Below are 25,192 nucleotides of genomic sequence, written 5' to 3'. Positions count from 1 at the left end.
GAAAAATGGCGTGCGCGCAAGAACGTGGCCGCATTAATACAAGACAAAAAACCCCACCCAAAGAAAAGGGAGAGAAAAAAAAAACACCCCCTGTACCTTTTCCCAAATTTCCTGCACCCGCTGTTCTCCTCAGATGACCTCAGTGAAAGCGGCATATGGCAGGTGAGGACGGCGAGGCTCTCCGTCGAGAGCAGCATAGACGACGTTCATCATCATCATCATCATGCTGGAACACGGGAGGGGATTTGGTTATACATGTTATTTTTACATAATGACATAAATATTTATTCTGCATAACATGAATAAGTAACGAAGAAAGCAAGAGCTGTACAATTCTGCAGACAGGAAATCTTAAACAATGATTTACGCGAGGAATATCACTAAAAACACATTACAACACTTTCATCCTTTAACAAGAAAAAGTCATATCTTTATATAAGCCGATTATTCTTTATAGTATTACAGGGGAAAAAAATCAACGATTATAGGTTTTGGTTGCGTAATGAACCACGTAAAATAAGAAGCAACGAAAAGCCACAAGAAAAGTCCTTCCAAGCAAACATTACCGGGATTTTGTTGAATCTATGAGCAAGCCGAGATTCCACATCGACTCCGCACTCACTCCTTCACCTTGCAGCTGAACTGCAGCAGACTGTTTTATAATCTATTGTTGTCTGTCTCTGTCCCTGCGTCGTGAGAAAAAGTTGTTCCGGTATCAAATCCATTCGTTTAGAAACAGAAAAGTTTTTACAAATCCACGGAGGACTGATGATGATTTTTTTTCTCTCCCCCCCCACCGTTTCTCCGAGCAATTACCGCATGTCAGGTAGGTGTGGAAAATGAGTGGATTTGGCGGAGCAGCGTGGATAAAATTCGCGCGGAACGTCAGGACGGGTGTAGGCACGACCAGAGAGTGGAGAGAAACGCGAGGTCCCACTCTGACGAGGTTTTCGAACACCAGCAAAAAAGAGGAAATGTGAGAGTGCGCCCTCAGCTGGATAGATTTAAAACAGCCCCTTCGTGTTATTATATTTCATCAGTTGCTGTTAGAAACTTTGCATTCAATTAAATCTTCATAGGATTTGAGCAGTTTAATTTTAAAGGCAGCCAATCTTACATTGCAGTGCTGAAAAGCCTACCTACGGGTTGTTTCTGTTAATGTTTTATTAAAGTGAAGTTCTTGTTTTGACAAAAGCGTAAACAATTTTGTAATTCTAACACTATTTTGAGTTATGTTTTCCTTTTTTAATCAGTAAGCTTAACAATGTAATTGAAACAGCGGTACTTTAATGCGTTTAATTCAGGTGCTAACCTCAAGATTTACTCGTAATATAATCCGCTTAAATTCGTGTAAGTTATATATTATTAATTGTATTTCCCTGTTCTACACAAAGTAAGACATTTCAAGCACTCACGGAGAGATGGAACAGTCATTAGGATCCTGTTTTTCCTCGCGAGTGATGCTCTGTTCTGCACACAGCTGCTGCATCCTCTCCTGCTTCCTATTGGTCAGAGCTGATGAGCCGCTGCTCGGGGGAACCTCCCAGCTGTGAGCGGGCAGAGAACCCGTCGGAACCCGGAGAGAACACCGTGTTCCTCCTCGCAGATCAGCCTGCAGCTGCTGCACATATTTGATTAGAGACAGGGGAACATAAAGGACAACTGCAAGCATCATTTCAATTCCTACTAAACTAATCAGCTTACAATGTAAACATGATCCAGTGGGCTGAAAGGAGCTTAATGTTTGTTCTATATAAAGGGAATGGCATGGAAATGATTCTTACTATGTGTTCTGATCGAGATCTGTACAAATGTAACGCCTCCATACAATCATTAATTATACACCAAATGTAAGGATAAGTCAGCCAAGACCAATGCATCCTTTTGGTATTTTCCCTATTCTTCTCTCAAGTGAAAGAGTACTAACAATGGTGTCTTCCATTATTTATGAAAAATACACACATCAGGGTACAGTGATGGGAGTCTGGCAATGAAACGCGCACACACACTAACACACACAAGCACAGACAGAGACACTGCTGCAGTGCACCGAGAAGAAAACCAGAGCAGGACCCGTAGGAAGCTTTACACAACTTTATTGAAGATTGTGTATAAATACACATGCACATTTCAAATGTAAACCCAAGTGAACTCAAGTGCAGCCAAACCTGGAAACCCCTGTTATGTCATCATGCAAGGATGTCTGGATTATTTTTTACAAAAAAAGTCCCAAAAACAACAGAACCATCCTTTCTTTTAAAAATATTCCCTCCCTGACTAGAGCACAGGCAAGAATTTGCAAACTAGTGTGTATGTGTGGACTCGAGCCACGACCCCTACCATCCCCCCACCCACCCACCCCCCCAACCCCAGCCCAGCCCCTCCCGCTTTGACATTTCCGGTCTTGCCAAGGTTTTAAATATATTGTCTGTTTATTATTAAATGCTTACATATAAATAAATAAACTTTATCAAATGTGCACTCACAGAGTGAACTCTTATGTACAGTATTGTATAAGCCTATAGTAGCAATCACATCTCACTCAGTCAGGATGGGGTGAGTCGCCCAAAAAGCAAGGCATCGCTGAGGCGGTAAAGCCCACTGAAGTCAAAGCACAGAGATGCTCATAAAAGGCATGGTACACAGCTAATATTCTGAGGCAACAACAGGTATGCTAATGCTGTTTACAATGGAAGGAACAGGTAGAAAAAAGAAAGCATAACACTCCACCATGGAGAATAGTGTTTTATCATGAGTAACATCGACCCTGCAACAATGTGCCACAAAATATTTTCACTGTATCATGATCCCAAAAGCTGAAAGGCCTTTTAGACAGACTCACCCCGTAGTTTTTAGATTTGTCCCTCCCTCCCTCCCGTCCTCAAAGCTCAGGACCACAAAGAAGCATCCCCCCCACCCCTCCCCACCCCTTTTGGAAAGGGACGCATTCAGCAGTACCCATGAATTCCTACAGCTAATTTCAAAGGCGAAAGACCCATTACCATCACATTCAACCAAACCAAAAGGAGGGATGAAAAAAAAAAAAGAAGAGAGAAAAGAAAAATCACAAATCTGGCCCTATAAAGAATCAAAAAGGCATCAACCACATACATCTGGTCAGTGTTCATTCCATTCAGCATACATTCTGGCCCTCCTGCGGCTTTAAACTAACCGTGTCTGATATTACAAGCAGGCAAATCATATGGACATTCGTACATGGAGTTCGGTGTGTGTGTGTGTGTGTGTGTGTGTGTGATCCGGGGCCGTGCAAGAATGACGGGCTAATAAGATAATAATGTGCAAAGAAAAGGCGACTGGTCTGAGATTAAGAGTTAAGGCTGTGGTGATGCAGACAAGAGATGACACATCTGCTGTCAGCGGAATCACCCGTGTTTTCTAATCTCACAGAGCCTCAAAGATGAAGAGGAGAGAGAGAGAGAGAGAGAGAGAGAGAGAGAGAGAGTGGAGGCATGGTAAAGCTTTAACACCAACAATGAATGAATCATTTAAAGATGGAGGGTGGAAGAGGAGACTTGTGGCTTGGGATATACGAGTTTCCAGCTAACTTTTTTAACAGCTATTTGTTGCCATCCGTGCACACTATGATTAAGATGATGTGCCACTGGAGTTTGGAGTTCTTTTCTGAACATAAACTGTACAACCTTAGAACTTGTTCGGCTAATTTTGCAAGGTTAGGATAGCTTCTTAATCCATCTGTATTTTAGGTTTAAGAAATATGAATTATAAACAGAGAAACCCAGTGAGAGACAGCAGAAGCAGGACCTTAAATTATGGAGGTTCATGCCGATACACTATTAATCTATCTAGAGATGCGAGATCGCAGCAGTAGCAGCAGCGTACAAATCTAGGACAGTTTGGCTGTTTGACTTTATAAAACCAGCGGCTCTTCTCTGCGCTCAGTCTAGACTGTAGACCACTGGCCTGCTGAAAGCAGCTTTTCAAAGCTCTCTATGTGAGAAAACCCTGTGAGAGAAAAAACCTTGTTACACAATTGCAGTTTGTCTGGCAAAAAATACACGTTTAAAAAAAAAAAAAAAAAAAGTGGATGGTGGGTGATTGTGCAAGTTCAAAATGTTTCAGCGCATCATGAAAACCCGATATAATTCAGTGTTTAAAATATTTACAAATCTAAATGATAAAATGATATGCCAACAACGCTTTGCTCTCAAAATATATATAAAAAAAAACATCTGATGAAAACAGAAATCAGAGGGTGATTTAAAAAAAACAAAACTCATAATCATCCCCCAATGTCGTTCAGAGAGTCTTTTCTGAGAGCACGCAGCAAATCCTAAACAAATGGACGTGGCGACACAATCACACACTTGACATACACACACACACACACACACACACACAGTGATCCAATCACAGAGGAGGGCCCTGATTCTTGGAGTTGCGTACCCCGGCAGCTCCCCAACCTAACAGCCGTCCTCCCCGCAGTGGCTCCGCCTGTTGAGCGGCCGAGTCCGAGCCGCTGGGTGGGACCGGTGGCGCCCGCTGCCATGCTGTGTGTCCATATGGCTTTGGAAGGAAAGATCCTTGTCTCTCTCTCTCTCCATTTATCCCGGTCCTCTTTTTCCTCAGTTGGTTTTCATAGCGACGTCTCGATTTGGCGCCTGCTCCTCCTCCTCCTCCTCCTCCTCTTCCTCCTCCTCCTCCTCCTCCTCTTCCTTCTCGTTGTCGTTCTTCCTGAGACGGTTCTCGTTCAGGTCCTCCTCGTCGCTCTGAGGGGCGGCCCCAGCGGCGGACGAGGCGCCCTGAGATGAGGAGGCAGCCTTTCTCTCCTGCCTCTCCTCGCCGTCGTTCTCCTCCTCCTCTCCCTCGTCTTCCTCCTCGTCCTCCTCTTCCTCCTCGCGGTCCAGAGCAAAGTAGCCCGTGCCTTTCACCGTATCCTGGCGCTGGTAGAACAGCACGTAGCCTGCTTTGGACTAAAAGAAAGACAACAATAAAAACAGCTACTCAGACATACAAGTTACAAACTAAATGTTAATTTTAAACTAAACACCCATGCCTGAAATGTTTCCTTAAACAATCTGATTTTTTTACAAAAACAAATTCCATGTAAAGCAGTCCGAAGGTATAATAAAGAAAGCCTGCTATATTTATTTGCAACATCTCAACCTTCTGCATATCTCCACAGTTTCTCTTCTGTTTGTGGAGACTTTAAAGGTCACATATGATGCAAAATACACTTGGACCATGTTGCTGGAACACCAATATGTGTTCTTTTCCCGTCTACAAACCCCCCACTTATGAGAAAAGTCCATCCTCTCCATCTTTTGCCTGCTCCACTTTTCAGAAAATGTGTGCTCAAACAGGCCTTTTCCCTGGATGACATCACAAAGGGCAGTAACCCCTCCCCCAGGTGGGTGACACTCCCACAGCTCCCAAAGTAAGTAATTTAGGCATGGTGCAAGAAAGCCCAAGCGTGTGATCAGACACAGCTCATTTGCATTTAAAGCTATCGACACAGAAACAGCCTGTTCTGAGCAGGGCTGAAATAGAGGTGTTTAAAGGCATGATCAAATACAGGATCGGAGAGGAGTTTTAGCAAGAACCTCTGAGACTTATTTAAACTTGTTGAAAAGGAGGATAATATGTGACCTTTAAACACATTTTCCAAACAGCAGAAGGTGTCCATTGCATCAGTCGTGACTGTGCAGTGAGAACCCGAGAGATACACTTTCTAAATGACATTGTTTTGTCCATATTAAGCAGAATAATCTGTGGTTGTTCAGGTGTTAGCCTTTACGAACCTTCTCTTTAACCCTGACTGTTAATACAACTGAATGAGACTCCACATTGTTTGAGTGTGGACTCAACGCGCTGATTACTGGCTATAAAGAACTATACCAAAATACAACAAGTGCAATAACTAAGAAAACTAACAAACTAAGAAAAGGAAATCCTCAGTATGTTTTGGTGCTCATCAGTAAAGTTCAAATTCATCCTCAGTAGTAGTTTAAAAATGAATCCCAGTTTGATAACAACATCGCAGCTGAATAAACTGTAAGGTAGAGCAGTTTTGGCAGATGAGGCCACTCACCACTATCTGATCTTCATTAGCAGGAGACACACTGCTGTCATCAAAGTTGTACCACTTTTCATCGTCTTTGTTCTTGGCGTAAGCAGTATCTGTGCAGGAGATGAACAGAAGACAATAAGAGTATGATACAGCTGTGCCATTTACCCATACGGCTTGTTAAATAAAACATCAACACTTAAAGGAAAACTTCTGTGTGTATGGACTAAGAGTTTTAGAGATATCTAATTTCACAAAACACTAAAGCAGAGTTGTTAAAATGGTTTTAAAAGGGCTCTGCTGTAAGACACACTTTCACACACAAAACGGTCTGTATGTTTATCAGCATAGCATCTGTGCACATCTTCATTACTGCTGTGTATCCTTCCGCGGATGGATAGATAGATCTACCTAACACTCGTACACCCCTCCTGTCCCTGACAACTCTTGTTCCAGACTACATTTTCAAAACTCTGAGCACTAACACAAGCATATGTTGTGCAGCAATTATAACAGAATGACAATGCAAAATGCAATGAACCCCTGCTGTAGCGCCTGCTGTGGTGAGTTCAGAGTGAAACAAAGCTGTTTGATAAGGACCAGCAAACACCTGTCATAGCTCATGTTAACCGCTGCAATCACTGCGTTACAGGCATGTGATGCATACTGTATTAAAACAGCAGCATGTTTCTTGATTGTGCAGCTTGTCGGTGCACACAACACATAACTACACATTAAAGGTGTCTAGTTTTGCAGTATAAGTTGTCATAACTATATGAGGGCGAGCAGCAAGCTTTGAAACAGCTCATTGTTGGGAATCTTACAGTGGCCTCCACCCATCCCTCCGTAGTGGTTCGACACGGCTATGAGGTCATAGCGACAGGGCCCAGCGTTGGGGTTGATCAGGAACTCCGACATGTCCAGATCGCTGCAGGAAACACGTCACAGAAGAAGTTGTAAGTCATCATGAGTTCTAATTTGTTAGTCGTGACAGTTCTCCCAGCTTAAGAAAACACAATGTGTGTATGCATTGGTCTAAGGTGAAAATGTAGTATTAAAGTGCTGTTTGTGTGGTCAAATCAATGAAAATAGACTTGATTACTATCTGATATTTCACATCTGTAACATATTGTGCTTTCACACTTGCACAAAACTCCCGAAAACTTCATGACATTTTCAGGAGGAGCTGCATGTGTAAACGCTAAAAGCCACATTTTTCACTCTGACTTCAAACTGATACTTTTCCAGCAAGCCTCCGAGTAAATTTTCCAGGTGAGGCCAGAGTACGCCGATGTATTCACAGTGAGAATTTCAGGACATTTCATCACGAGCGAACAGGAGGAGCCTGTGATGTTTAAGATTGTATCCATGCAACAGGTGCAATCTCCATGCGTGTAGTGAAACTGCTTTATTGATTCTGTTTGCCAGCATGTTCTTCTGAATGTGTCGACCTACACACAGCATTAAGGCAAACAAAAACAGAATCTGAATCTGTTGCTTCATCTGCTACAATTTGCCACTTCCGAGTGGATATTTTTTACATCATTTCTGCCTCCTGAGTTTCCCCCCCACCCCATCCGTGAGGGACACGTGTGAAGAACTAACTCAGTAAGATTTCACAAGCAGTCTGAGAGAATTTTTTTCTAGAAATTTTCATGAGTGCATATGTGAAAACGGCTAGAATGTGATAACCTCAACTTGTCTACAAAACAGTACAAAAAGAGATTTTAGCAATCCATAGTCTTTGTGATGATGTGGTACTAACATGAGAGTAGACATTAAAAATCTATTCATTGACTTTTACTACAAAACTAAACTGTATTATTTCTGTTATTTGCATGAGAGTATTCATCTGCTGTATATATACTGCAGCTCTGCATATACTATATGTGGATCAAGTAAATGGGTATGGGAAAACAACAATGGATAAAATGCTGAGAATGCACTGTGCTTCTGCAGTAATTTATTGCCTTTTCTTTCTGTGTGTGGCTGTGTGTGTGTGTGTGTGTATGTGTGTGGCTCTGTGTGTATGTGTGTGTGTGAGTGTGTGTGAGTGTGTGTGCATGTAGGGGGTGGTGTTGGTGCATACCTGAGCGGAAAATCAACAAGGGAGTCGAGTTTATCCCTCATGTAACGGCTGTAGGAGAAGCGTTTCAGATGGACCACCAGCACCGGTGGCAGAGACCAAAGGTCCAGCTTCTTCGTGGCCTGCTGGTGCTGCTTACAGTTTGGACAGTACCTGCGAGACAAATGCAGGTGACACCACATGTTTCAGTATTTGACCTTGATAGCCGGATGTAGCAACCTGCCAGTAACATTGTTTGTTTTGACTTCATGTTGTGTGATTCTCACCAGGGATCCTCCGCTCCTAGTTTTTCCTTGGTGGTGAACAGCTCGATGCAGTCCTTCAGCTTAAAGAAAGCCTTCTTCTGAGGCTTGTACTCCATACTCTCATGCTTGTCAAAATCCTGCTCCCAGTCATACACACAGAATTACACAAAGAGCTGTTTAGAAAACACTCCTCACAGCACTGTCGGTCTCATTGGACAAGGATTACACCCCTACCCCAAAGAGAACAAACAAGAGAATACACTACTTTGAAGAGGCTTCGTTTAATTCATTCACAATACTTGGATTCATAAAGTGTCTAAAGCCCACCTTAAGACAGGGTTTGACTATTTACAGATCCTATATGATGATTTTGTAGTTTATACAGGGAACTTCATCTTATCTGATCCTTTGTGTGGGTAATTAAAACCCCACTGAACAGACCAAACAGATCGCTGTACCATTTCTTTTCAGCCCTAAACTTGGATACTCAATATTTCTCACAGTGAGCGAGGTGGAGATTGAACATGGTCATTAAGGATTCAGTGGCTGCTGTGGGCATCTAATCAGTGACCTTCTGCTTCCAGACTACAGATCCTGTCTGGGGCCACTTCGCCATACTTTGCAACATAATGGCACACTGCACTTGTTGTACCCTGAGCAGTATGCATGCTGAGAAGTGGACCAGCTGTTCTGCTGCATTAATACTGCAAGGTACAATATCAGTGTCAGGGAACTTTCTTGATGTTGGCTTACCTCCACAACGGTCTCATCAAAGTACTTTTTCTTGATCTCTGGTTCCCAGTCCAAAGACAGGTAAGAGCGGTCTATGAAAAGGTGGGGGGGTAAAAAATGTTATTACACAAATAAGCATCAGCATTCAGTAAAGTAGTGGATCCATGGTTCTACAGGATCATTCATTCCTACACTTTGAAACAGTTTCAGTCACTTTGTGCAGCAAATGAAATACTAACTTAATAATAATTCTAACTGTCCAGAATATATTAAAAAAGAAAAGAGTATTCTGTTTGTAAATTGCACTCTTCCTTTATTCCCCAGTATACACCTCAGTCCCTACCACTGAGTCGGAGGTGTCCCTCGTCAAAGCGGATCTGCCTGGTGTCCTCCTTGATGAGGGAGAAGTCGGTTTTTCCCATGTTGTTGAACTGGAATGTAAAAAGTCTCTTTCTGTTGTGCCCGGCTGTCTGCTGGCCTTTGGTGGAGTTCTGTGGGCCGACCACGCCGTTCTCCAGCTCGTTATCCCCGCCCACAGAGTCCTCTGATTGGCTGTTGTCGTTCTCAGAGGGAAGCTCCTGATCCTGACTGGACTCATCATCCTGCTCATCTGTCTCCATCTCACCTGAGGGAGGACGCAAGAGAATGTGAAGCAACGTTCTTCAAAAACACTTACTATGAATAACACAACCCATGGGGCAAAAATAATTAAATAAAGGTAGAGATTGCAGAATGTCTCACTTTTACAGGTAAACGTCTGTGTGTTGGTGTTTGTGCACTCACTTGGCGAGCCCTCCTCCAGCAGTCCATTAGTGGCGTTACCATTGACAGTGTGTTGTTTGGTTGGCTGTGTCTCTTCACAGTCTTCCTCCTCCTCCTCCTCCTCCTCCTCCTCTACTGAAGATCGCACAAACCGGCTGCAAACATAAAAAACATTTTCTTTAAAGCATCTTTTTTTTTTGTGCAAATTGCCTATGCCTTCATTTTTTTAAAAGCTAAATTCCTCTGTCCTCTAATTTCTTCTTGATTGCATACAGAATGTATCATCTGCCATCAGAGTTGACATCACTATATGATTAGATACAGAGATGAAAGACGGTACCAGAGGCGCAGGAGCAGCATGTTGTAGAGTTTGTCTTCGCTGAGTGTTCTGGGGACGGCAATGAGGAAGGGCTGTCCGAACAATGGCGTGCTGGTGTGGTTGTAGCCCGACTGTTTGTACTTTTCCCTTAGGTGCACCGGGATCACTACGTGGTCTGTGTCCTCCACCCTATTCACGGCCAACTCGAAGCTGTGAAGAGAAGAGAAGCGTGGTCGATAAAGCCGGAGCTAGAGTGACAAGTGAAAACTTCACTCCTGGATATTTATGTCCTTGGCAGATAAAGCACTTTAAATTGGTGGTAAGGTCCCTTTAATGCTTCACATCGCTGAAGTTACAAACACTGTCGGTCATAAAGTCTACGCAAAATCGACTGAAATCCATGATAGCACCTCGTATATTCAGAGTATAATTAGATATTATTTTTGAAAGACTGTCAGACACACTCACACATAGATATCATCTCTCTCCATGATGCTGCTAAGGTTCTCGTTGGTGGCAAAGATCCGGTGGAATCGGTGGTTGTAGATGTCAGTTACAATCATCTGGGGGTTAAAAACAACGTTAGTCATTTTGCTCTTTGAGATTGAGGCTGAAAAATCTGATACATGAATGCATTTCTGGAGGTTATATAGCAAAGTCATTAAAAATATTCTCTAAACTTGTGCTTGTCTGTGTTGGAAACTTGCTTTACATATGCAACTCCAGTTTGAATTCATTGTCATCCTTTTTTTGTATTTTCACTGAGCTTCTCTACCCTGGATTTTAAAAAGTATGACGCTTTCCCTCAACTAGCTGCTGAACTTACATGTGCAGAGACAGTTTAAAGGAGAAAAAGCTATTTTTGGTCTTAGCTGCGTGAAGGGATGTCAGCATTATGGTGTGATACTGCACAGAGCAGGGCTCTGACTGTGATGTTTCTACCTTCTCAGCAGGCACCCCAGACAGGTTGGAGAGGGAGGTGCACAGGTCAGAGATGTAGCCCACCTTTGGCACCGTCAGCTTATACTGAAATGGAAACGCATCAGCCGTCAAACAGCAGCCTTCACATGAAATCATAGTGTCAGGGCAGCAGACTTCAGGCAGTGCGTATTACCTGTGTGGGTTTGGTTAGAGCGTCAAGTCGGACAAGGTAGACCTCCAGGGTCCGCTCCTTCTTCATGGGCAGGGGGAGGGTTAAGTAGCAGAAAGGGTCAAAAGTCACGGACACCTTGGAGCACACAGGACAAACAAGGGTGGACTTGAAAAGGCCGTGGAAGATGTCCACAATGATGGAGTCGTTCCTTTTGATGTGGTTCTCCCACGCTTCCTCCGCCACCACCTGAGATATAAAGCAACACATAGTCGACCTTTTATTAAACAGTGAAAATACATGGAGTGCAAAAGTGCTTTTGAGTGGTTGGAAGACTAGAAAAGCATACAAACACAGTCCATTTACCATCTCTCGTCTTAAAGGGAACCATCTTTATGTAATCAGTTTTATTATCTCCAGACAGCTGCATACACATTAATATCTAGAGACAGTTTAACACATTTGTTGCACGTTTTCCTTAAAGTGAAAGCGACATTAAGACCTCATCTCATCTACCCGAAATCTCACCTTATCAGGCCTGCCGTTAGCGTCTTTCAGTTGGATGTAAGGCTTCTTCCGGATGCGGTTCAAGTCCTCGTGAAGGCCATCCAGGAGAAAGGCCAGCAGCTCGTGAGAGTCCTGCTGTTGGTAGCCCGAAAACTGTGGGGCAAAGCGGCCCACCTGGGTCTGGAGGGGGAAAACAAAAGGAAAAAAAATAAAAGTCACAAATATATTGTAAAATAATGCCAAATACTTTAAATCACTTATCCCCAAACACCTATAAATTAAGCCTGTTGTTTTATATATATATACATATATATATATTATATAAACTGCTGACATTAAAGGAGGTATTCAGAAATAGTGAAATCTTTTAGATTATCCAGGATTTCAAACCGGTTATACACGAGTATGTTTTCCATTTTTGGTCTAACTTGCTTGTTTCTATATGTATATATATATATATATATATATATATATATATAGTGTTGTAATCATAGTATGCTTTGTATTCCAAGACATCTTTAACTTTCTGCTTGTGCCTTTTCAAGATAACAGCTACTGTGAGTGACACAAAGACCCTCTCTTCCTAAAAATCTATAAACACTGCACTATTTTGGTGGATCGCTTATTATACACAACTGTTCCAGGTTAGTTACCTTGAAAGGCCTTGGAGTGACGTAGCTGAATTTACCCGACCACAGCTGCTTTTTAAGCTCGGCGTAGGCTTTGGCAATCTCCCCCTTCATGCCCAGCGGGTTGTCCTCATTCAGCTCCTCCATGTACTTGTCTTTGAGGAAGTAGTCCGTCAGAGGGGGGATATTGCTTAAACACTGAGGGAGAGGACACTTATCAGCCGAGGATAGATATAGGCTCTTTACCATTTTACACGTTTTGAGAAATTCCTCTAGACTCTAAGAATAAATCTTTGAAGACTTTGAAGGAATAAGAATAACTTTCCATACTTTCATAGACTGTGTAGCAGGCATGCTGTTACCTGCACTGCAGAGTTCATGAAACAGGTGTTTCCCAGGTTGGAGAGTCCACAGAGGCCTGAGCGCTCACTCTGCCTGCTCTGGTCTGTGTAGTCATAGCTGTTGCTGTAGGGGTGGTAGGACGGCAGACTGTAGCTCGAATTCTTCACACTGTGCGATAAACAAACAGATGCACAAACAGGAAGGTTATACACGTTAGATGAAGTTTGTCAGACTGCTGAGGGCAAATAAAAGGTCATAAATGCCCTGTTGTATACAAACATATAACACTGCTACTTCTGCTTTAAGTCACATAACTGCATTTGATAAAGTTGTTAATACATTCAGCGATACATTCAAATGCCACCAGGTAAGCAGCTCCCACCTTGTTTTCTCTTCAATCAAAAAAAAAATCTATTAACCCTTTAAAAATCAGACAATCTCAGGCTGTGAAAACAATCATTGAGAATTTAAAGCTCGGCCAACCACGGCAATCAGCAGACCTCTGCGAGGGCTCTATAGCGGTATTGGTTGTTTCCGGCTCCCACTGGTCAAGAGAAACAGCTGTGATGGCGGTGGAGGCAGTGGCCTCGCAGTTCAGCACACGGTGGTCCACCCTCCTGCTGTCCAGCTCCACCGCCTCAGACCTCAGGCACCACCAGCAACACAGGAGCATGACATCTCAGCGCCGCCCCGGCCCGTGCCGGCCCACATGTCCAGACGAAACTGAACGACCAGCAGCGTGGATGGGGTTCGCTTCAGGTCAGGCGCATGCAGAGCCTGCTCTGTCGAGAAAGTCCAGCTCCAGGTTTCACTGTTCCCTCAGATCAACCCAGTGCAGCTCCAGTGCCAATGTGGATGGAGACCGAACCAAGTAAAGGCCTAAATTTGACTTCCAAGTCCAGCACAGGCTACAGGCCAAACTACAGGACGCATAAACACAGGAAAACAAACACCTTCCTTTTTTTCCTAGAGCTTACTAAGCAGCTCCCCTCTTCTCTTCTCCCCTCTTCTTCTTTTTCGAGCTTGACCGCCTGTCATCTTGTTATCCTCTCTGCTTTAGATCCCTTCCCCCTGTCCTGTCCTGTCCTGTCCTGTCCTCTGGTCTTCTGCTCCTCCCTCTGGCCTGCCTGCTGCTCACTGCCGCTCTACGGCTACCAGCAGATATTTATAGCAGCATCAGCAGCAGCAAGGATGCTCAAGACTACTGCTATCCAAGCTAGAGGTGCACAGAAAGAGAGAGGGAGGGGAGGAGGGAGAGGCAGAGAGAAAAAGGGGGAGGGGCGGACAGTACATGGGGGAAGTGTGGGGGGGGGGGGTTGACAGAGGAGAAATGAGATGGGGATGGAGGGAGCAGCTGATCCACTGCATCCAGCTGAGGCTGCAGTATTCACAGGACTGACTATCTGTTACTATCTCTCTCTCTTCTGCTCTCTCTCTCTTCAACAGATATAGGCGCAAATTAACATTTTCACTCATGCCGACACACCATTTATCCCTTTATCTACACTTCTGCGCACATAATAGTGCCTCCTCGCTCGTCCCGACACGCTACCACACAAGTTCTCGCTCTTGTTTTTGCCCCCCCCCCCTCCCTGCATGTTATATTGGCAACGCTACTAAGTGAAGCACACACTTTGACACTCCCTCTTTTGTCCTCTTTAATATGCGATGCCTGTCCGTACATGAGCTTTTAAAGGGGACGGTCTGATTAAATTACCTGAAGTATGGGCAGGTTTCATGGCAGGGCCCGGTTAGTGTGTGTGGAGGCAGGCGATGAGAGGAGCAAGAGAAGATGAAATGTATTCTGAAGGTCACTTAGACTGCAGAAAGTGCGCATCGCAATGAGCTCAGGGGAGAGAAGAGGTAAAGAGTCCAACAGAGAGAGAGAGAGAGACTGCCTGCCAGAATCAGGGGACACCGCCTAGTGGGACAGTGACACTTACTGCTGTTTCAGAGTATCGCTACTGATGCTAAATCCAACAGAACAAATACCGCAAATTCAAAAAAGAGAAGTATTATGTAATGCAGGAACACTTCATATGAAAAAAAAAGAGGCCCTATGCATAATTCAGAGAAAACGACAGCCCCAGCAACACAGTGAATCAGGGACTGGAGAGCTGCTGGGAGTGAAGATCTAATTTCCTCAAGTCACCCACTCTGTGCTTTCCTCATAGGTGCAGACAAAAGATGCAGCTGCTATTAAACATAAAGCTGTGACAACCATACTCCTCGGTACAAGGCTATAGTAGAGAGGACAAAAAAGAACAGACTTTCTCTCTTCTAGCTTTTGAGTGTAGGTAGGAAGATCGACTCAGCTTGCTTCAACACCTTCTTTCTTCATCAATATTGATTTTTCAAGGTGGCCAAGCTTATTTTTATTATTTCTGCATTGCAAAAGTATAAAAAAAAAAAAAAAAAAAAATGTAATGCAGAGTGGCTTTATCTCAGAAGCATTCAACACAGGACACAGTCGAGCATGCGGAAAATCACACAAACATGAGGTGGAAAGAGGGGACAGTATCGTCTGGTGGACAGCAGAGGCGACAGCTCCACCCACAGTTGAGCAGTGCTCTCCAGCAGAGGCCTGTTGGAGCCGCTGGGTACCACTTCCACTTAGGCTACATTGACAATTTATAAAAACAGAAGCTTAAAGTTGATGAGTTAAGTGGGCTGTGTTTCATTTTGGCATCGCAAATCATCCATATGGCTTGATGTTGATGATGAAGATTAGAATGGGATTTGATAATCTCACCACTACAGAAAATGTTTATTGCCACTTGAGGTACAAGACTGAGCATCAACTTATCATCAGGTACTTGATCTGTTTAGAAAATGTTGTGATAAGACGAGCAGTGAAGATTGAAACCTGGATCCATTAAGGACCCGCTTCAGCATTTTTGAAAACCTTAAAAATCAATAACGTTTGAGATGATCAATACTGCTATCAGGTCTCTTGGGTCCTGTAATGTTACACCCCGAGGCATGTCACATCTTTTTAGTCAAATCATTTGTGTAAAACGTACATTGATTTGTATAGTAAAGTTGTTGAATAGAATTGAATTGCCAGTCAACAAGCACACCAGCATCAAATTACACAAAATGCAGCACGTTTGACCGTCTTTGGGTTGAAAGAACAACGTCAACTCTGGCTGCAGCTACAGGACAGTCATCCTCCTCCTCTACTCAAAGGAACACACACTTATAGCAAGTCCCATTAAAAATAGTAATGGACAGGATAAAAGCCAGTAAGCTAACTAAACACCTGGTGACTTCAGGTTACATTTTGATCCTTTGGTTCAGTAAAATGACTATCAGGCAGAGGTAAATACAATGTCATCATGATGTGCTCAAATGTAATGTCAAGAAAAAGAAAATGAACTTTGTGGTGAAATACAATTGTTGGGAGGAGAAATTTGATTGGTTTTCTAGCAGGTTCTGTAAAAGTGTTATTTTCGTCTCTTCTTTCAACAAAATAATAGAAAAGTATTCATGGAGGTATCGACAAAGACTCGGATTGTTGAGGAGAAACCCCAATCCTAGATAAGACTATTACAGTAAGGGATCTGTTAAATACCTGAATAACTCTGGGAGGCCAAATTTAAAAGGCAACAACAAGCAAACATGTGTTATTATATCCTTCTCTCTCAGCAAATTAAATGCAAAAGAGCAAAAACTTTGCAGAAGTAGAGTCAGGTTGAGCTTTTTTTCAAAAAGCCACATGTTGCTTAACCTGTTAGCTGACAGGATGGAAAAACTGACAGCACCAAGTTCCTTGTTTTGGACGAAGAAAATGGCTGTTTAGCACAAATGAGCACATTGTCAACCCAGCTTTGACACTAACAAACAGACCGAGCCCAAAGTTTCTGTTTATGTCTAGATTTTGGAATTGTTTCTCCCCAAACTCCAGGTGCATCACCTTTGGCAAATTTCAGTTTGGTTTTAGGGCTTTGCACAGCAACTGCCCTAACGTACATAATGGCATTCTGTTCTCGGTCTTCTCTGGATACTTGGTAATTTTTGTACTTCTTCATCTTAGCCAAGCATTGTAAAATTCCTTTCGGTGATTAAGTAATAGGCGAGGATTCCTTAAATTGTACTATTTTAGTGTTTTAATTGAGCTATTCACAACTGTGAGGAGGTAATTTGCAAATGAATTAACCTATTTACCGTAATCATTATTCAGAGCTTCAATCAGTGAGGAAGAAATCAGCTTTGAAATATTAACACATGCTGACTCAGGTACCCAGAGGCCCCCCCGCTGGGCCATTAGTGAAGAGCACTGCTGTCACTGAAGAAATTTCCAATGAGATCAATCCCTGGTAAGTCCCTTCACCCCTCCCTGCCATCAGCGCTTCCAGCTGAAAGTGCATCATCATGGGATAGCTTTAAGCCCCAAACCACAGCCAGAGATAGATCTGAGGAAAATAAAGATCAACAAACGTCTAACTGGGATTTTCTCCATTCATTATGACTGAATGTGTGTACATTTTGGACTTGTTTGGTTACGACTTGATGAATTTCTGCAGAATATAAATGTATGGATTACAGTGTCAATTAGATCTGAGGCTATGTGAGGTGGTCTGTGCTGAGAGATTCTCCAGGCTCCATCTCTGGCTGTTGGCATTCACATCCACCCCTCAACTAATGAGCCCACTACTAAGCCTTACTTCCTGCTGTTGAAGCTGCTGTTATGATTGTTTGTGAGAGATGAAGGCGAGATCTTTGGCAAAGCAGAGAGATTGGAAGCACCAGATGACCTTCAAAAGATAAAGAATAGATCATGAGTTAGAGTAGAGAAAAATAAGGAGCCGTTCAAGAAAAAGGTGTGCAAGTGTCGATTAAATCAAACGGAGATGAATTCAAATTAAACAGAGGAACATGTCGGCAACAAAAGTCAAGCAGAAGAAGTAGTCTGAGGCAAAGTCATAGATTTGGAAGATGATGAGGTGCTGTAGTGAAAAGATGCAGAGTTAATTGCAGTAATAATAACTGGATGACTTTAAATGTGTGTGAGGATGCTGTCTAGAGAAGAAATACTGGAAGTGTGGCGCATGGGATCAAATAGAAAAGTCCAGTAGCAGTATTCTGCCTATAGGGCCTTTCAGATAGGACGCGGTGGACACTGCGCGCGACTATCAAGCTAATTCATTGTCTATGTGTTGCTCCATGTAAGAGCGTATCTGCGCCCCACAGAGCTGAGCGCAGTGCATGGTCTTGCTAGCTATTTTCCCGGTGTGTGCTGTTGCTTTTCGCTCGTACGCGCTCCTCTTCTGCTCAGCCTCTTTCTCTGTGGCGAGCGCAGGGCACACCTCGTCCTATCTGAAAGGCCCTTGTGTGTGATCTTTTGTGTGGGATATAGGGGGGGGGGGGAGTGTGAAAAACGGCTTTCTTTATCTGTGGTTTAACTTTCTATATCCGTCCTACATTCAACAAAGCAATATAAGCAAGGTGACGTTTCACTCACTTTGGTGCCGTGGAGCCTCGGGGCCATGAGCCATCCTCATTCTTCTGCTCTATTACGAGAACCTGTGGGAGACGACAGAAAAAAGAAAGGGGCTCCATCTGCTTCTGAAGGTTTTAGACATAGGAAACTTTAAAGTATTGGCGTCCTATACAACAAGTGAGTGATAAGAAGGATGCTATCTGCATTCTGAGAAATAAAGCAGTGTTCAGTTGCATTTATATTTATTGTTTTTCAGTGCCGAGAATAAAAGACATAGTTTTAAACCAAATAAATGTTTATTTAAATTTGACCAAAATGTCAGACTGTACTGCAAAAGAAATGAAATAAACAGACCAGGAAAAAAAGGTAAACATTCATAAATAAACAAAGGAAAAGATGGGTTTCACAATTCTGTAAATATCTGCCATTGCCCACCATGTTACTGTTTGAATATTTGTCAATGTATTTACTGCAGCCACAGTTTCTCTAATGGGGAAATACAGGGAGCTGGATGGATCTTATCCACTGTGTCACTTAGCAGGGATTTGTACGAAGCTCAACAATCCTCTGGAACAGCTGCTGGTGAACAGGACGGCCCTGCGATCTGAAGCCTGCAGGCTCATTGTGGGCAGGTGCTGAAATCAAACTGGGTTTGCATAGAGACTGTGTCTGCTCTAATCGACTGCCAAGTGGATGCCAGGACATACTTGCACAGTTTAAGCGGCTTACAATGAGAGGTGGTGTGCCTCCCAAAGGCATCAGATACAGAGATGTTTTACGTTTTCAGCTGTGTTACAGGAACATTTCAGGGTACATTTTATAGAATTAGAAACCCCCAAAAAAGGTGATTTTCAAATAACTTACGTGTCTGTTTAAAGTGGTATGAGATAAGTTAGGCTGCCCTCTACAGGTCATGTTGACCTGTTCAATACAGATTCAAAGAAAGCAGAAAAAGAGGATTTTCAGAGGCTCCACTCCGCTGTGGCCCAGAAAGGCTGACTTGCAGAGAGAACAAATCAGGTCAAACTATCTGATAAGCGTGATTTAGACGAGAGCATATTATCCTAGGTGTCCACATAGCAAGCCATATTTGGACAGCTCCTGGTCGATTTTGTTTAATACTTTTATAGTTATGACAGACTCAAGAATAACAAAACTTAGCAGAGCTACACAAACTGTTTGCGCATTGTGACAACTTCAGGTTAACTACAAAGTCCTTACCTGTCCTTGGTAGAGGCCAGCGTCTTGAATGGTGCTGTCAGGTTTGTTGAGAGGCTCAAAGGTGTTGCTCATGTACCTGTTCCACAGCCTGGTCTCCTTCTCATCAGGGATGCTGAACAGCTTCCTCATGTCCTTCTCTATCATGTCTGCAGATAAGCGGGAAGGTTATGAGCCACGTGAGATAATCAGCACATCACATGGCTAATAAAAAAGTTTACTAACACATGCTTACAGAAAGAAAGGAGACTAGCTAATGACTGAATTCATCTATTTTTTTTTTCCTTGCCGTATGTATAAGTGTGGGATGTGGTGGCAGATTATTCTTGAGAGAAAATGCTGAAAATCTTTCTTAAAATTGTAAAGGGGTTAATAGAGGTGATAACTACCTTTGTTTGTAAATTACACATTTACTCAAGTATGACGTGATGACTGCACAGAAGAGAACTATTAAATGTGTTCAAGAGTTAGTAAGAGAAAGGGATCGTCTTTGAGTGTGTCTAAGTGTACACATTCTCTGTAGGTATCAAAAAAGATCACAAACATGGTCATAAATTCATTTTATGATTATTGTCTTCAAAGAAAGGCTTTTACAGTTTTATTCATCCCGAGTAATTTTTTTTATGAGTCAAAGTTGCCTTAACAAAAGAAGAAGAGTGCGTTTAGATTATTTGATATTTAGACAAAAATTAGTTAAGAAGTCTAACCAATTTTAAGTCAACTTTGACCTCCTTGGCGCTCACTCAGTTTAAACAGCAGTAAGAAAACATTTTCCACTCTGACTCAGGCCTACCGATTGTGTCAGCTTTACTGAAGCGTCTGGTGATCACATTGTCCATGTTGCTGTCTTCACAGAGCTTCAGCTCCGTCAGGTACACCTCCACCTTGCAGTGTTTTACAAACATACCCTGTTCTACCACCTGAAAAAGAAATCACAGGAAAAATGGTAAACTGTAGCACATAGTCAATGGATTAATCAATGGGGGCGCTGGTGGCGCAGTGGTTGACCCGCCCAGAGGACTATGGCCTCCAAATCTGGGGTGTGTGTGGCTCAGGTTCAAATCCGACCTGTGGCTCCTTTGCCGCACGTCGTTCCCCACTCTCTCTCCCTGATTTCCGACTCTATCCACTGTCCTATCTTTCCAATAAACGCACAAAAAAGCCCCAAAAATAAATCTTAAAAAGAATGAATGAATTGATGACAAATATAGTGCATGATCCATGACCAATATATGATGAAAGTATGCAGACTGCTATATTCATTTCAACATAGACTTGAATTATTAGCAGAAACTTTTACTGACACGTCTAACGTTCTTTCTCACGATGCAAAAGTGGCTTTAATGAGACAGATAATGGCATATTACAACAAACGGTAAATAGACTGAACTTTCTATCAGGCATTTGTAGTCTTCTGACCCCTCAGAGCTTTACACTACATCCTACATTAATGCCATTAACACCCGATTTGAATACACTGATGGCAGAAGCTGCTGTGCCATGTTAGCTCATCTCATTCACACATACTCACACACCCAATGGCTGCCCGAGAAATGTTTAGGTTCAGGATCTAACTTCAAGGAGGACACTTCAACATGTGCACTGAAGCAGCATTAGATTGAGCCATGAATGGAGACCCGATTTATCGCCTGCGCAATGTTCAACTTCCCTCATGATGAGAAGAAATGAACTTCACTTAGCTATATAATTAACTATGTGTCATATCTGACCTAGATTGGCTAACTGCACCAAGTCAGAGCGTGAAACATTGAAACATTGTGTAACAACAAGAACATGATAATCCAGAACACAAGACTCACTGGGCTCAAAACAAAAGGTAATCACTGCTGTCAGTATAGCTGATGAAAATACGAGTATTTGTCAGGTACATTTTAGGGTTGTACTAGCTTTTGTTTCTCGTGGAGAACAAAGTACAGCCTGCTGGCTTTGCCACTCAAGCGGTGTCCTGATAGCAGCAGAGTCAGAGTGAAGTGCCTAAATTAGCAGCACCTCGTGGAAACAGCTGAGGGGTCCAAGCCTATTTATTTCACCGCTGAGCCCCTCCGACACACACACGGCTATGCACACAGTACCAACTTCCCAAATCTCCACAAGAACTGCAACAGCCATGCACTCACCGCTCAGAACTTCCCTACCCCATACCCAGACACGCAGGTGGGCACACCCGACCCCTCAGCAGAACACCCATGTGTTTGTAAACTCAGAGCAAAAGCCCAACTCATCGCCAAACTCTGACAGAATTTCTCAAATGAGAGCCGAGCCAAAACCATATACCCCACCCCCCCCTTCCTCCTCCTCCTCCTCCCATACCGGTTATGCCTCTCAGAAGTTTCTACGCTGCTTCTCTGAGAGTGACCTCAGCCAGCATTCCTACACTTCAAAAAACAAGGACACCCAGCAACACTCCGCCGGTGTTGGGAATCAGATCAGAAGAGGACAACGGAAGGAAACATATCACCAAACCTGAGTCTTCAATCCTCTTAAATCCCTTTTAAAACTCTAAACCCACAAAAGGAACAAAGGCTTAAAAAATAGAAAAACAAATAATGAACCTCCTTCATGTTGTGTCTCTCAGATCGCTCCATGTAGCTTTTCAGTCATCCAGACCGTTGCCTGAAAATAGAAACCCCGCAGCCACCCGATATGTCCCACGACATACATGGCAAAATGGGAGGGTCATTGGAGGGGGCAGAAAGAAAGAGAGAGAGAATGATAGAAGAACCTCTGCTAGCAGCCATGATGCCATGACTAGCGAGATTTGAAGTGGGGATTTGATACTTTGGGTCTTGTGTAATTGTAGCTGCCGTCATAAAAGTATTCCACTGCCTTATTAACAGTAAGCGCACACACACAACAATTCAGTTGTAATTTCCACTTTACCAAAATGTATGTGATTGTTTGTTTTACCTTAAGATGAATTATCACATTTCTTGGCAGAAATTAATGAAATGCTGAAGGAAAAGAATATAAGACATCGTCTAAACATAACCCTTCCCTTTCTTTTAATCCTTATGCCCATGTTTCTTTTTACATTTCACTTGTTATTCGAGTCAACAAATCTATGAAGACTGAAGCATTTCTTGTGTTAACACAAAAGCTTATAGTACTCAATTTCAAAGTCAATGTTGTCCCTACGCTCTCTACATTTATATTTAATTGTATATGTCTTTACTATTTCATGCTGATTAACACTGTCCAAGTTTCTCTGCATTCCTGAAGTCAAATGGCTGTATTAGCACATGTTCTTCTCACTCTGCCAAGCCACAGAAATAAAAGCTTCCAATAATCCACACTTCACAACAAAGCTACTTACAACAACCATCCATTTATAGGAGCTTTGGTCATGTAAGTCAGCAGAATACTCTCAATCCATTACATCCAATCATAGTGTGTGCATGTATGAGGTGTGTGAAGATGTGTAGATGTACCTGCACTGTTATCACTTTTCATAACTATTACATATTTATGGTTTTAGTAATTCACTTGTATGGCATTTTATGATTATTTAACTGACGTGTTTTACCGACGAATTAATGGATTTTGTAATTTTTTGCTACTACATCAGAGCTCTGTGAAGTCCAAGACAAATTTCCCACTGGGACAATAAAGTTAATCTTAATCTAGTATTTTGCTCATAACTGAACCCTTACCTTGCGCGCGATTGGCTCCTGACCCTCTGTCAATCCATACCAGCTGACAAGCTTATTCCAGCCCTCTGTTGGGACCAGGATGTAGTCCAGCTCATCGATGAGGTGCTCCTTGATTGCCAGCACATCCCCATCTAGAGGTACAGAGGGGGGGTGAGAGAAAGGGTGAGAAACAAGCTGGCAGACAAGAGGGAGAGAAAGCACTAACTGTCTCACACTACACAAAGTAAAAAAGGTATGCTGGAGAGCTTTCTGCCAGCCAAACAAAAAGCTACTCTATGGCGTCAGTCAACAATATTGTTTTTGTTCCCCTTTTCCTCTGAACTCTTTGTTTCTACTTCCAGAATGATAAGCTTTTCTGACCAGAGGTCTGTGGCGTGGTTAAAGGCAACACAGTCTATCTAATCCTAGTGTGTGTGTTTTAAGGTCTGAGGAGGTGAAATATCATGAGTCTTACCTCTGAGAAGACCAGAGTTATCAACCGGTCCTGGGTAGACATTCTGGTCACCCATCTGGTACTTGTCCCAGCTGTCATATCCCACATATTTCTTCCACTGTTTGAACCAGTGACTGTCCACCAGGTACCTGCAGAGAAAGCAAGCAGCAATATGTCGGTCTGTTCAAGCATAATGACACACAACTCATCAGAAATGAAAATGTCCAAGGGTCATGGAACAACAAAAAGGGTGTGAGCCAAAGTCTATTAACGCAGGTGAATGCTAACGTTATCTTGCTGTCAGCTACCCTCAACAAATCAGATTTTCAGGGGCTTATACGACACAGACTGGAGGTTGTTACAGTAGCACTCGAGTTCAGGTTGCTGCATGCTTTGCCAGCTGGCTCTGTGATTTTGACAGGTGCTTCTTTTTCCGACTCCGCCCTGCCGAAGTCGACGGATGAACCCACTGAAGGCTAGCCACTTAGCTACTAGCCAGCTAACCAGATGAGTCCTGCGAAATGCGCTCTCATTGACATTATGACATCAGATTAAAAGAGAGAGGTGCTAGATTAGAGACTACACAGAATACAACATTCAAAATGAAAGAAATGCGGTGGTTATAGTTGTTCATTGACAGCTTAAACAGTAGCTGAAACACCGCTAGCCTGCCGAGCTGACACACATGAAGCTGACAGGTTCCCGTGAGCTAGCTTAGAGCTAACTGTCAACACGGCCCGTCACTTCGGCTTTCCGATCCCTAAAGGCGGTGACAGCCTCAGCAGAGCCGGCCGACGGCCACGCAGCGTCCGCGAAAAGGTTTCAGCTAATGTCTCACCAGGTGTCTCCCTTTCTCAGTTGTGTTTTCAACAGTGCCGCGACCTCTCCTCTCTGGGTATCCAGATCAGCCGCTCCTCCTTCCGCCATCTTTCCACAGACATCACCCCGCTGCATGGTGGGAAAGTTCGGGGCGTCACCGAGGCACGCAGAAAGTGACGCTTCTTGTGTGAACCAATCATTTGGCTCGCCGACAGCACGGGAGAAGCAAGACACCCAGTGGCAGAAAAAAAGTCTAGAAAGATTGTTCAAAACTGCTCCATCATTGTGGCTGCGTAGACTTATCTTATTCTTATTATATTATTATATTAGTCTATATTATATTATTATATATTAGTCTATATCTCTATAGACTATCATAGACATATCTCATAATTTCAACTTTCTATCTCATTATTATGACTTTATTATCTCATTATTATGACTTTATATATCATTATTATGACTTTATTATCTCATTATTATGACTTTATATCTCATTATTATAACTTTATTATCTCATTATTATGACTTCATATCTCAACCAATCATTTGGCTCGCCGACAGCACGGGAGAAGCAAGACACCCAGTGGCAGAAAAAAGTCTAGAAAGATTGTTCAAAACTGCTCCATCATTGTGGCTGAAACAGCCTTGAAGTTGTTTGCATAGCATGTAGGCACATTATTCAAGGTTTTGCAAAGTCACCCCCTTTGTGCCCTATATCATTATTACTAATGAGTGTGTAGAGCAAAAGGTTGAAGGGTTACTCCACTGCTGCAAAAAATAAGATACAGTGAAACGGATATATAGAGTCGTTTAGTCACTAAACGATGCACCAATGTGTTTTCATCCA

At 42.9% G+C, this 25,192-nt stretch overlaps 1 protein-coding gene across 6 annotated transcripts; it reads right to left on the bottom strand.

The window, feature by feature from the left end:
- Positions 1–2,079: 2,079 nt before the first annotated feature.
- On the bottom strand, positions 2,080–24,485 carry LOC132956156 (ubiquitin carboxyl-terminal hydrolase 15-like). 6 transcript variants are annotated; one of them, XM_061029399.1, is made up of 23 exons: positions 24,362–24,485; positions 23,545–23,672; positions 23,091–23,221; positions 20,213–20,339; positions 19,423–19,568; positions 19,066–19,122; positions 18,223–18,284; positions 17,426–17,515; positions 12,779–12,926; positions 12,441–12,614; positions 11,809–11,967; positions 11,305–11,529; positions 11,133–11,216; positions 10,659–10,753; positions 10,212–10,400; positions 9,893–10,026; positions 9,453–9,734; positions 9,131–9,201; positions 8,399–8,514; positions 8,136–8,285; positions 6,871–6,974; positions 6,071–6,159; positions 2,080–4,952 (listed from the first exon to the last, which is right to left on the bottom strand). In XM_061029399.1, the coding sequence occupies exons 1-23, from the start codon at positions 24,475–24,477 to the stop codon at positions 4,605–4,607; spliced, it is 3,225 nt and encodes a 1,074-aa protein (XP_060885382.1). In that variant the 5' UTR covers positions 24,478–24,485; the 3' UTR covers positions 2,080–4,604. The 6 variants fall into 6 exon arrangements, with proteins under 6 accessions (XP_060885382.1, XP_060885384.1, XP_060885383.1 ...); XM_061029401.1 differs by lacking the exon at positions 17,426–17,515; XM_061029400.1 differs by lacking the exon at positions 19,066–19,122.
- Positions 24,486–25,192: the final 707 nt, after the last annotated feature.

The sequence above is a fragment of the Labrus mixtus genome, chromosome 22, assembly GCF_963584025.1.
Source record: "Labrus mixtus chromosome 22, fLabMix1.1, whole genome shotgun sequence".
In the NCBI taxonomy this organism is placed as follows: Eukaryota; Metazoa; Chordata; class Actinopteri; order Labriformes; family Labridae; genus Labrus; species Labrus mixtus.
The sequence above is the reverse complement of the archived record's forward strand: the minus strand, read 5'-3'. Positions and strand labels throughout refer to the sequence as shown.